This window comes from Sceloporus occidentalis, unplaced genomic scaffold (genome assembly GCF_023333645.1).
Source record: "Sceloporus occidentalis isolate IW3139 unplaced genomic scaffold, rSceOcc1.0.p SCAF_32, whole genome shotgun sequence".
NCBI lineage: Eukaryota > Metazoa > Chordata > Lepidosauria > Squamata > Phrynosomatidae > Sceloporus > Sceloporus occidentalis.
This window is the reverse complement of record NW_028317012.1, coordinates 6,598,201-6,611,800: the sequence shown is the minus strand read 5'-3', so window position 1 is coordinate 6,611,800 and position 13,600 is coordinate 6,598,201. Positions and strand designations below refer to the sequence as shown.

General features: G+C 40.1%; 1 protein-coding gene across 1 annotated transcript in view; it reads left to right on the top strand.

Annotated features, from left to right (window-relative positions):
• The window catches only part of LOC149298595 (rho family-interacting cell polarization regulator 1-like), a 211,462-nt gene that overhangs the window by 40,459 nt on the left and 157,403 nt on the right, over positions 1 to 13,600 (top strand). The window contains exon 11 of the mRNA XM_089487331.1: positions 7,255 to 7,403. Within this exon, the coding sequence (XP_089343457.1) occupies positions 7,255 to 7,403 (149 nt within the window). The remainder of the gene's footprint in view (positions 1 to 7,254; positions 7,404 to 13,600) is intronic.

The following is a 13,600-nucleotide window of genomic DNA, read 5'->3' as shown; positions in this document are numbered from 1 at the left end:
CACACAGACGCATTTCGCTGGAGCAGCTCTGTCATAGAAGCTCCAAAGGAAGTGCCGGTAGCAGCAGAAGTTGTCATGTCACGTCATGCCGGTGCTCTGTTATAGAAGCCCCGGTGGAAGTGACGGCAGCATCACGCAGCGGTGTGGAGGACCTGGGTCCTAACCCTTCTGTTTGCCCGCAGAGCAAAATGAAAAAGAAAAAAAAAAAAACTGCCCGGCGCCCGTAACTGCATGTCCTGGGTGTCGTGCATCCTGCGCTTAACCCCGATTATAGACCGCACCTCCACTTTAAGCCTTTAAAAAAAGTGCGGCCTATAATCGGGCCAATACGGTAATAGGAAGATAGCATATAGTAGTTAAGCAGTTATGAACACAGCATTAACAGGCTGAACTCCACTATATAAGAAAGAGTAAACCAATATGACTTAAAGAAACAGGATAATCCAACTAAAATCCAAGTATGGGTTACCACTGGAGCTAGAGGATTAATACAAGTTAGATTTACAAACCTTAAAGTGGGGCTTAGCTGGAAGCCCGGAATCAATAGTTAAATGGTATTAATGTGAAATGCAAGGGTCAATAAAGAGTCGAAAAATTGTAAGGTAATATGCAAGTGTTCATATCTACTATATTCGCAAATCGTTGTAGTTGATTTACATGCAAAGCAGCTCTCTTCATTATGTAGGCATACTTGGCAACAGTTATGCTCCAGCTATCCAGAGCCGTCCCGGTTTAGGGTCTGCTGATGTAAGTCGATTGTCCTGCTGACATTGATGTCAAATGCTGATATGGGTGGGCAGCCCTGCTGAGTGAAAAATGTAAAGTGGTAGGTGGGGATGTGTGGTTTGCTATGAAAAGCCCTCTAAAAGACAATAGAAACAGAGAATCTGATGGCAGATAATAACCATTCAGCCCATCTAGTGTGCCCATGTTTCCTGATCTAAGGGGTTTAAAATCAGTCTTTGTTCAGGTCCTATGGTGAGGAAAGTTTGTGTATCCCATGCCTGTTTAAATTCCCTCACTGTATTAGCCTCCACCACTTCTGCTGGCAGACTGTTCAGTTTATCAACTACCCTCTGAGTAAAGTAGAACTTCCTTATGTTACATCTGACCCTCTAATTTTAAACCATGACCTATTCTTCTAGCATTGCTGTGCCTTTCAAAAAGGCTTGACTCCTTAAGATCCTTCAATCTTTCCAGATAATTTCTGTCCTGCAAAGAATTTACCATTTTTGTAGCACTCCCCTGAACTATATCCTTCTGGAGATGAGGGTCTGCAATAGGGGAGGCCTGACCGGAGATGTGTAAAGTGGCATAATCACCCCCCTCTTCCTGGTGTTAACTATGCAACCCAGCATCCTGCTTGCTTTTTCAAATGCTTTATTGCATTGTCTGCTTACCTTTAACCCCTTAACAACCAATGATGTGCCAGGCATGACACACAAAAACAGTCAGTTAACGGCCAATGACGTGGCATGTCATGGCATTAAACAAGCTTTCTTCGCTTTAATGGTGTTGCTGTAATGTCGATGTCGAGGCATTCAGCAACACTGAGATTGGCATCAGGGCCACGTCTGGCCCCTCCCGGGAGTCAACTTCTGCCATACAATGTATGGCAGCTGATGCCTGTTTTTAAAAGAGTTTAGGAGGTGAATAACGATACAGGTACTGCATTCAACCATGCAAGTCAATGGAGACCAGCTTTCTAATCACAATAAGATCAGTAAAATATTTTTTTTAAAAATGGGAAAAAAATAAAAATTGCATAGACACAGACTGATCAAATTGAAAAAAAAACAGTTTCCAAATGTGGCCTTTTAACCTCCAAACAATAATATAGTGATATATACCAGAAGCTGTTAACTCATAAGGTATTTTTTTACAAATATATGGTTTGATGGGGTAAATTGAATTGACCGGTTTCAAAGATGTCCCAAATAGGACATGGGGCAGTAGCACCAGATGTAAAAGTTCCAAGTTAAAAAAAATGTGAACTTCCCAAACATGGCATTTTACCTCAAAAACAACCCGACAAACCCATCCATGGCGGTTATCAGTGTACTGGGTTGCTGAACACATATTTACGTGTTGTTTGACAGTGACATATACTCCGAGCTGTGCATCCATACCTGAAGTACAATTTGTGTGATAAAAACCACAAAATAAATTACTACCACAAAGTCTAACAAATTAGTGCATGGAAAGGGTTAAAATACCAGCATTTGAAATACTTTGGGGTATATTTTAAAAAATATACAGTTTGATGGGTAAATTGCATTGGCCGGCTTCAAAGACGTTCCAAATAGTACATGGGGCAGAATGACCAGATTTGGAAAAAGAATGGTTTTGAAATAGCAAAACGCTACTTGCCCAAAAAAAAAACAAAACATAAAAACATTGGATATTTCTAAACTCAGGACAAATAGTAGCAGATTTTTTCATTAGCTTTTTTAGATGAATTTTTTTTTTATCATATTTAATAATTTTTTATAGGAAATGAGAAAATCAAAAACAGTATCAGTATCTGAAGAAAGGTTCTTGTCCTGAAAAAAACAATATATAACTTGTGTGGGTTCACTAAATGAGAGAGGAGAATATTACAGCTAGACACGAGCACCGCAAAAGTGGTAAAACAGCCTTGGTCATAAAGGGCACAAAAGGGTTAAGTAATCAGAAATACCGTGTTTGCTGATTATAAGACGACCCCCCCAAAATTTGAATATTAATTTAGGAAAAAAAGAAAAAGCCTGACTATAAGACTACTGTATGGGGAAAAAAGTTTTACTAGTAAATATTACTCTTTTTTCATATTTAATAAAAAAAAACTATGATTGAAAAAAAATATTTTTTTGTTTTTATTTCCTTTTATTTGCCACTCTGCCCCAGTTATCCACATCTGCCCCCCAGATATGCCTTATATGCCACTCTACCCCCCCAGAAATGCCTTATACCCCCTATATGCCACTCTGCCTCCCTAATATGCCTTTTAACCCCCTATATGCCACTCTTAGTAACATATGGCAATCAGAATAAATCCCTGGATCAACGTTTTGTCCCTATTAATCTAATATCCATAACTTGTAATATTATTGCTTTCAAGAAACACGTCCAGGCTCCTTTTGAACTCTTTTATTGAGTTTACCATTACCACTTCCTCTGGCAGAGAGTTCCATAATCTCACCGCTCTTACTGTAAAGAACCCCCGTCTGTGCTGGTGTAGAAACCTTCTTTCCTCCAACCGTAGAGGATGTCCCCTTGTTATAGATACAGTCCTGGGTATAAATAGGTCCTGGGAGTGATCTCTGTACTGTCCCCTTATATATTTATACATAGTTATTAAATCCCCCATAAACCGTCTTTTTTCCAAACTAAATAACCCTAATTCTGATAATCTTTCTGGGTACTGTAGTCCTCCCATTCCCCTTATTACTCCGGTTGCCCGTCTTTGAACCCTCTCCAGCTCCACTATATCTTTCTTGTACACTGGTGCCCAGTACTGTACACAGTATTCCATGTGTGGTCTGACTAGTGACTTGTACAGTGGTAGAATTATTTCCTTGTCGTGGGCATCTATGCCCCTTTTGATGCACCCCATGATTTTATTTGCCTTAGCAGCAGCTGCCTGACACTGGTCGCTACAGGTAAATTTACTGTTAACTAAAACTCCTAAGTCCTTTTCCATGTCAGTCGTCCCCAGTGTTTTCCCATTTAATACATATTCCCAGCCTGGATTTTTCTTCCCCATGTGCATAACCTTACATTTATCTGTGTTGAACCTCATCTGCCACATCCCAGCCCAAGCCTCCAACCTATGCAGATCCATTTGTAATCGTGCACTGTCCTCTATTGTGTTAACCACGTTACAGAGCTTAGTATCGTCTGCAAAGATTGATACTTTACTATACAATCCCTCTACAAGGTCATTAATAAATATATTAAAAAGAATAGGACCCAAAACTGACCCCTGTGGTACCCCACTAGCAACAGTAACCCACTCAGAGTATGTACCATTAATAACCACCCTCTGTTTCCTATCACTGAGCCAGTTACTTACCCACATACACACATTCTCCCCCAGCCCAAGCATTCTCATTTTATGTACCAGCCTTTTATGTGGCACCGTATCAAATGCTTTGGAAAAATCAAGATATACGACATCCAGCGATTCAACCCGATCCAGTCTTGAGCTCACCTCCTCATAAAAGCTGATCAGGTTAGTTTGACAGGACCGATCCCTTGTAAACCCATGCTGATATGGAGTCATACACTTATTTTCATTGAGATACTCCAAAATAGCATCTCTTAGGAAACCCTCAAACAGTTTACACACAACAGAAGTTAAACTAACAGGCCTATAATTCCCCGGGTCACTTTTTGTCCCCTTTTTGAATATTGGCACAACATTTGCTATGCGCCAGTCCTGGGGAACAGACCCTGTCACTATTGAGTCCTTGAATATTAGAAATAGGGGTCTGTCTATTACATTACTTAACTCCCTTAGAACGCGGGGGTGAATGCCATCTGGACCTGGTGATTTGTCTATTTTGATTTTTTTTAGGCGGCACTGCACTTCTTCCTGGGTTAGACAGGCGACATGTACTGGGGCAGTTATCTCATCCTGCTGTATATTACCTGGCATTTCATTTTCCTCTGTGAATACAGCAGAGAAGAATATATTTAATAGATTAGCTTTTTCCTGATCCCCGTCTATAACTTCTCCCTCATTACTTTTTAAGGGGCCAACGCTTTCATTTTTAACCTTTTTACTATTTATATAGTTAAAGAACATTTTGGGGTTTGTCTTACTCTCTTTGGCAATGAGTCTTTCTGTCTCCACTTTTGCTGCTTTTATCTGATTTTTACATATTTTATTTTTTTCCCGATAGCTTTTTAGTGCTTCCTCACTGCCTTCCTGTTTTAGTAGCTTAAATGCCTTTTTTTGCCATTTATTACCCCCTTTACATTTTTATTTATCCACATTGGTTTTCTCTTGTTCCTGACTCTTTTATTCCCATACGGTATGTACCTTTCACAGTGAGAATTTAAGATATCCTTAAAAATCTCCCATTGAGTGTCTGTACTCTTGTTTTTGAGGACATTTTCCCAATTTACAGTGTTAAGGGCTTCTCTTAGTTGATCAAACTTTGCCTGACCGCATTGTCAAACATGGAGGACATCTTGGCAATGGGGATAGCTCAAATAACTGGCAAAAACAGACAGTAAGGTGCAATATATATATATATAAATATGTGGAATCACAAGGATTTATACTTTACCCTCCTTCTTGCTTTTTAACTCCTTCTTTGCTTGTAACTCCTCACTTAGAGATGTCACTTAGGAGATTCGCCCCAGCTCAGGATTCGCTTGTGTGTCCAAGCTAAATGCAACTGCAAAAGCCAAGCAGAACTCACAGAGAACTCTTACCTCCCCATGCCACTCTTAACACCCTCCCCCGACTTACCAGTGCATCCCTTTACTTGCGACCCGTGCTTCAGACTCCCTGGTGTCTAGTGGGGCAGCCGGTGGAGGTCTGTGCTATGCAGACCTCTGCTGCTGCTGGCCAGTACTTCCGCCGGGGCTAGTGCCGGCAGCAGTGGAGGTTGTCTGTGCACATCCCGCAAAAGGTTCACCGGCTGGGGGATGCGCAAAGTTAACCTCCACTGCTGCCGGCACTTCCGCCTGCTCCTCTATGGTAGAGCACCGGAAGGTCATGTGATGCCGGTACTCTGTGCTTGTTGTTGGGCGGTAAAGCACTGTATTTCTATGCTTCTGTATACGACAGTGCCGCTGAGGTTCCTGCTGTCTTCAACGCTAATCCTTCCGGATGGTTGAAGTTTCGTGTGCCCGGTGGCCATGGGGAGAAGGAAGAATGGTCTGGCGGGTGTACTCACCCGGGAACAGGTCGTTCCCGTCACAAGGAGTAAGCAGGCCTACCTCACTACCGCGCACATCAGGATGTAGTCACCCCTTGAACTCCACCCTGGACATGATGGAGCAGATCCTAGAGTAGCAGTGTGTCCTTCACTCCACGTCCTTTGAGCAGAGCATTATGGTGTCCGGCCCATTGGGCAGAGGGCAAGGGGCATTAATGGGGCAGGTGGTGGTGGTGGTCCTGAACGCATTTAGAGATGTGACTGAGGACTTAAACCAGGGCACTGCTACTTTGGGACAGGTCATCCCCTTACTTAACTACCTTGAACAACACATGCATGACTTACTGGAACAAACTGAGGTGTTTCCAGGCAAAAGATTGCAAGTGGAGGTCTCAAAGCTAATTAGTAGGCTGATAAAGATGCTGGCATTTCCTCCTCAAAGTATGTGTTTTAGAAGCAGGAAAAATGGGCAAGCTTAAAAATTTGAAAACTTTGAAAAGGGACAAATTGTGATTATGAGCATTTCCAAAACTGCAGCTCTTGTGTGATGTTCCCGGTCTGCAGTGGTCAGTACCTATCAAAAGTGGTCGAAGGAAGAAAAGGGGGTGAATCGGCGACAGGGTCAGTGGTGGCCAAGGCTCATTTAGGCATGTGGGGCGAAGGCTGGCCCGTGTGGTCAAATCCAACAGATGAGCTAATGTAGCTCAAATTGCTGAAAAGGTTAATGCTGGTTCTGATAGCAAGGTGTCAAAACACACAGTACATTGCAGTTTGTTGCGTATGGGGCTGCATAACTGCAGTCAAGCTGCCCGAATATCGATGTATATATCTCTAAATGTGTTAATCCAGAAAACAATTAAGAATATGCAAATGTTTGTCCTGGCACAAGAAAATTCATTTATGACCCCATACTGAGTTAGAAACATCCCAGGATTCATATATTTAAAATTATCATGTGTGCCACTGAATCTGTACCATTTATTTTTAAAGGCCTCTGCAGTATTTGTGGTTTCCACTTCAGCTGAAGTCTCCTATTTATCTCAATTTGGTAGCTCTTTGTGCTTTTTTGTTTTTACATATGAATATATAAGTGTATAGGAAACAATACATTTTTATTTTCTTTAGTTGTGCCTTAGGTTTACAATTCCCAGTTAATATTTGGGTAGTTAAATCCAACCCATCCAGATATGTATGCTTATAACAAATTATTCATCACGTTATTTCTTTATATTACTACCATTGTTTTTTACTCACAGAACTTTCACGTTATTGTAATGTCCTTATACACAACCTATTCTAATGTTTTCTTTGCTGAAACAAACATATCTTTTTAAATTAACAGAATACATATTAACATATTAAACCAAATATTTTATTTTAGGTTTCAGAAGTGAAGAGCCTTGCAAATCACGTGTTGGTGGGCAGTGTGTCATGTGAGACTAAGGATTTATTTGCTGCTCTCCCTCAAGTGGTAGCAGTGGACATAAATGACCTAGGCACAATCAAGCTCAGTCTGGAAGTCAACTGGAAGTAAGTGGGACTGTGATCTATATTAGAAAAAGTTCTTGAACTTTGTAAAAGCGGGTTTTTATAAGAACAATTACTTTTAAAGGGATTTTGTTAAAGCTTTTCCCAAACAAACAAGGGTTCTCTTAGTCATAGTTTATACCCATTATTGGGCCAACATAAGAAATAAAGATTTGGGGATCTCAGAGGGGCCCTGAATAGTATCTTCTTGAACTAATAACTTCCCTTGGACTAATACTAAGCTATATCCATTTATTCTTGTTTCAAATAGATAGGCAGAGACTTGAAATTATGGAAACTAGCTAACTCTTCCACCTGCTAGACTCTGTGTGGTAAAAGTACCTTTTCCCATACATCCTTAAAGTGTGCAATATATTTATCAAGATATGCAAGTAATAGGAAGATGAAACGTCCATGTGTTCCATTTGTGGCTTCATTTGTGTTGTTTACTGATGCAAATAAATGCTATTACCGGTCAATAAGTTACTCTATAATTGGAGGATGTGTGATGACGCAGATACGTAAGACATAACGTCCTGTGTCTGTGCTGGTGTATTGGCATACCTTACCAGCAAATGTGACATGCGGCCAATGCGGAGAAGCACCCAGAACTCAAGATGAGTTAATTATACTTTCCAAACAGCTTTGACGGTGTGAAAGGGAAGAAAGGGGAGGGAGAAGAAGAAAGGGAAGACAAAAGTGGATGAAACGACTTACCGTATTTTTCGCTCCATAAGACGCAGTTTTTTTCCTCCCAAAGTAGGATGAAAAATCAGCCGCGTCTTATGGAGCGAAGATGCAGGCAGGCAGGGAGGGGGGGGGGGGGGCAACGATATACCGTATTTATCGGCGTATAACACGCACTTTTTTAACTAAAATCCGGAGCTTAAACCCTACCTGCGTGTTATACGCCGATAAATCCGGGGTCGCAACTGAGGCAGGCGGCGGCGGCCGCCAGCAGAGGAGTCCTGGATTTCTGCCAGTCAGGGGGGCCCAAGGGGTGCCGAGCGGTTGCTGAAGACAACCGCTCGGCAACTCTCGGGCCCCCCTGCCTGACAGATATACAGGAATCCTTTGCTGGCCGCCGCCGCCGCCTGCCTCAGCGCTTCAACTCCTGTGTTGGAAGCGTTTGTCTCGGGTGCCGGCGCTTTACGCTGGGCGCCGGCATATGACGTCAGACGCCGGCGCTCAGCAGTGAAGCGCCGGCACCCGAGACAAACGCCTCACGCTTCCAACACAGGAGTTTAAGGTAAGTGACCGGGGCGGGGGGGGGAGATCCTGAGAAGGGGGGGTTAGGGAGTTAGAGGGGAGATCCTGAGAAGGGGGGGGTTAGGGAGTTAGAGGGGAGATACTGAGAAGGGGGGTTAGGGAGGGAGGTCTTACTGTGTGTGTCTTACTGTGTTTGTGTGTGTGTGTCTTACTGTGTGTGTGTGTGTCTTACTGTGTGTGTGTGTGTGTCTCACTGTGTCTGTCTTACTGTGTCTGTGTGTGTCTTACTGTGTGTGTCTTACTGTGTTCATAGCTTATTCAGTTATTGTAATAAATATTTTAGCCCATTTTTTAGCTCAAAATATTTTTTCCTTTTTTTTCTCCTCTAAAATCTAGGTGCGTCTTATCAGCAGGTGCGTCTTATAGAGCGAAAAATACGGTATATAATTTGCCTGTCCCTAAAAAAGCACAACTAAGCACTAAAAATGTACTGCAATATCATCGAAATTAAGTACAAATGAACAAAAGTAATTTGAAACAATCATTTTACAGTCTAGATCCTTTACTGATCTGATTGAGAAAAGTTGTAATATATACCTGTTGTTGCTATGTGAATAATCAACCTCCAGCTACCGCATAGCTGAGTTTTCAGAAGACAATATACATAATCCTTCCAGTTGGAAATTAGACACTCAAAGATACGTTGATAAAACTGCTACTGAAGGTGTCAAAAGGGAGGGATAAGAAGAAAGGGAAGATGAAATGACTTATATAAACTGCCTCTCTTTAAAAAGCACAGTTAAGCATTATAATTTACCACAATATCACTGAAACCATATATAAATGAACAAAAACAATCACTTTCACAGGGAGTTTAGATCATCTATTGATTTGATTGAGATAAGCTACAACACAAACTCACTCGCTGTTATTTGAATAATCAACCTCCAGCTATTGTACAGCTGAGTTTTCAGAAGACAATATATATATAAACTTTCTATCTGGAAACTAGACACCTAAAGACACACTGATAAAATTAAGTTAAAGATGCCTCCGAAAAAATAATAAGAATCATCTTACCTCCAGACAAATCGAAATCTATGAATTTGTTTTATCCCTCTAAGTCTCCCAATAATACACAAAAGGATCTGAGCAAGGATATATCAATCACATTAGAAGAATCCACTCACTGAGTCTCCCCAACCTAGCAAAGTCTCAAATATCACTCAACTATATGACAAACTGAGCAAAAAATTTAGAGGCTCAACTAGATATAATTAAAAAGCTTTTTTTCCTTTTTTTTTTCTCACACACTTCAAACGTTTATTCAATTTACTATTGTACTTAGCTATTTACTAAATTGAAAGAAGGGGAAGAGAAAGGGAATATCACGGAACAATAAGATGCACCTACTTCTCTTCAGTAAGATATGACACTCTTATCACTTAGTATTACACTGTGTCTATATAAACACATATTAAATTCTTTTTTTATGCCAATCACTAAATTACAAGCCTTACACTTTAAATACTTGTTCATTCTTTAAATTGAGTTAGCTATTTATTAATGTAAGGGAAAGGATAAGGGAAACATTATGGAACAATAAGATACATATACTTCTTGCTGTAAAATTATATTCTTATCACTTGGTATTACATGATGTTCACATAATCACTTAAATAATTTTTTTCCCCGAATAATAAGAAACGTTTACTTATCTGCCACAACTATGACACTTTGTCTCTCAGTATTATACTGTGTTTGACATATTTATTGAAAGTAAAGGGAAATAATTTTTTTTATGCTAATTGGAAACTCTTAAATGTTCTCAGTGTCTGTATAGCACTCGAATATGGCCTAATTTACTATCTTATTATATGTCCTGTTATATATATATGCCCTAGTAGCCGCGCCTCCCGATACCTATACCTACATATAAAATGAGACATGGACCGCATAAATCCAATTTGTATGCGGATTGGTTAATTGAGTTGAATGAATGTATAAGTGTGTGATCACGAGGGGGAAGTTTAAAATGGGGAGCCTTTGGAGCAAGCAGAATAGAGATGCTATATAGGAATGGCGATTAGATTTGCCTCAATAAATTCTTGCGGTTTGAATTCCCCATATAAAAGGTAATTTTTATATGATTTATTAATTGAACAAAAAAATAGATATTTGCTTTGCCCAGGAAACTCACTGGAATAAAGCATCAGTTAAATTATGGAAATATAAAAAATTCCCAATAAGATTTTTCTATTCCCTAGAAATAGCTAAGAAAAGAGGTGTTGCAATTTTGATGGGCGATGGGATTAAGTTTGAATAGTTACACAACGTAAAAGACCCTGAAGGTAGATTTCTGATTGTTATAGGTAAAATCAACTATGTAACGTATATTTTGGTGAATTTATATTTACAAAATACTTCACCTATTAAGTTCCTGCAGAAAGTGTGGCCTAAAATACAGAGCCTTCGGAAAGTGTATCTGATTATGGGAGGGGATATGAACTGCATACACGATTATAAATGAGATACATGTGTGAGAACTGGAGTTAAATTGGATCCCAAAAATAAATCATTAGCAGCTACCTTTTCAAGATTTTTGTTTGATAATGATCTATACGATGTTTGGACAGTGCAGAATCCATAAGAGAAGGACAATACTTATTACTCCGCTGTTCACCACTCATATTCTAGAATAGACTTGTGTTTCACAGATGGCAATACCCTTAAGAAATGTAAATCCTCCCATATTGGGAACATTGTATGGTCAGATCATGCCCCAGTCTTTTTTTCAGTTAAAAATAATCCAAATTATAAACTCAGAACAAAATGGAGATTAAATTAATCTTTATTATGTTCGGAGAAATACAAAACAAACTTAAATATCCAGGCGAAAAATTCCTTGAGAGAAAATAAGTCAACAAACAAATCAAATATTAAAACTGTTTCAGACTCAACATTATGGTGCGCCATGAAAGCCACGCCACGAGGCTATCTAATTAAATTAGGCTCTCAAAATAAGAATAAATACGGACTACAACTAGCTGATTATTATTTAGTTTTAATTGTTCTGTTGCCTTCTTTCTTTCTTTCTTTCTTTCTTTCTGTGTAGAGTCATTTTATCTCTTACTTATTTATTTTTTGTGCGTCATAAATAAATATATATATTTTGATAGCTGTAGTGTATCAGCACTTTATGTAGGAGCTAGGCTCCTTTTACACTCCATACCTGTGTATTCCATGAATTGGGGAGCTGGAAGAAACTAAGAAACTTTGAAATCTTGGAACAAGGCTTAGGACAACAGTTAGGGAGCATGGCTTACTAGTGATTTGATATCAGACATTACATGACTTTAGTGGGGGGGTCTATAGCATTGTACCAGTGGATGATCCTGAAGAGAAGTCAAAGTCCCACACCACATAGGTCAAAATAAAACGCAGTACACAGGGCAAAGCTAGTTCAGGGTCAAAGTCCATGCCAAGGGTCAAATCTGGATAACAACACAAATAGTTGTACGCCACGGGATATAACCAGGGCCAGAAACACAATCCACTAGCAAGGCCCTAGGAGCATGATTAGCAAGTCACATGTGAGGCAGAGGCAGGTATGCAGTCAATGAGTCACAGGTGTGCCAGGCAGGCTTTCAATGAGTCACAGGAGAGGCAGAAGCAGCTATGTATCCAATGTCACAGGCGAGGCAGAAGCAGCTATGTATCCAATGTCAATGGGGAGACCAGCAACCTTAAAGCTGCCCCAATGCTTTGGCGGAGTACCTACCAAAGGCATGGCCACTGGCTCAATCCCCAAAGAGTCCTGACACAAAAATATTGGCTCAACCCTCTTATTGTCAACCTCAGCATGCCAGAATAGACACTGTGTTCCCACAAGAGAAACCCTGTCAGTCTCAGAAGGGTTCTTCACCCTCCATCCAGTTCCCCTCCGTAGTTGAGCTTTGAGTGGGCTTGAGTGGTTCCAGGTACACCTGCAGAGTAGTCAAGACAAGCTGTAGTCAGAAAGCTGAACCAAACCATATCAGTGCCAAGGTCAGGTAGTTAAAGTTCAGATTGTAGTGTAACAACGCCAAGGTCAGGCAGCAAGAATACAGAATAGTCAGGATCAAGCTGGGCCGACCACAGGAACAATGATATAGAACAGACTAGGATTAAATACAGTAAGGCATGCACTGATTTGACCATCAGATGGCAAGGTGTAGTGGGTTACTGGGGTTTATATAGGGCTAAGAAGGTGAAAAGGTGTAAGAAGGGAACCATGTTGCTGCAGTGTCTCTGGCTCCTCCTTACAGTGGAAAAATTATTTGATCCCCTGCTGATTTTGCCCACTGACAAAAACATGATCAGTCTAATGTTAATGGTTGGTTTATTTGAACAGTGAGAGACAGGATAACAACAAAAAATCCAGAATAACACATTTCAAATAAATTATAAATTGATTAGCATTTTACTCAGTGAAATAAGTATTTGATCTCCTATCAATCAGCAAGATGTCTGGCTCCCAGGTGTCTTTTTATTTTTATTTTTATTTTAAATATTTATTCAAGAATTTTCAAATAGGGATACAGAAGAAAAGAGGTGAAATGGTGAAGATAATACAGTTCAGTACACCACACGCAGGTGGGAAACCATTCCGCATCACGTTACAAATTGTATTGCCATGAAATCAAAATATGTAAATAAGAAATGGGGAAAGTTCAGCAGAAAGGAGAAGATGGGTAAGAGGAACAAAAAAAAAAAGGAAGAGAAGAAAAGAAAAGAGACGGAAAAGGGGAGGGAAGGGGAACAAAAGGGAACCCTAGAACGATTCCTGAACCTTAATAAACCGAAAAGGGAATTAACAGTCCTGTGATGTCACATGCAATTGAACACGGTGCGTAGTTATGAAGTCATACAACTCCAATGGTATGGCTGTCATGGAATTATACGGCGGCATGCAAAAGAAATTGATATCAAAAAAGAAAGCGATGAAGTAA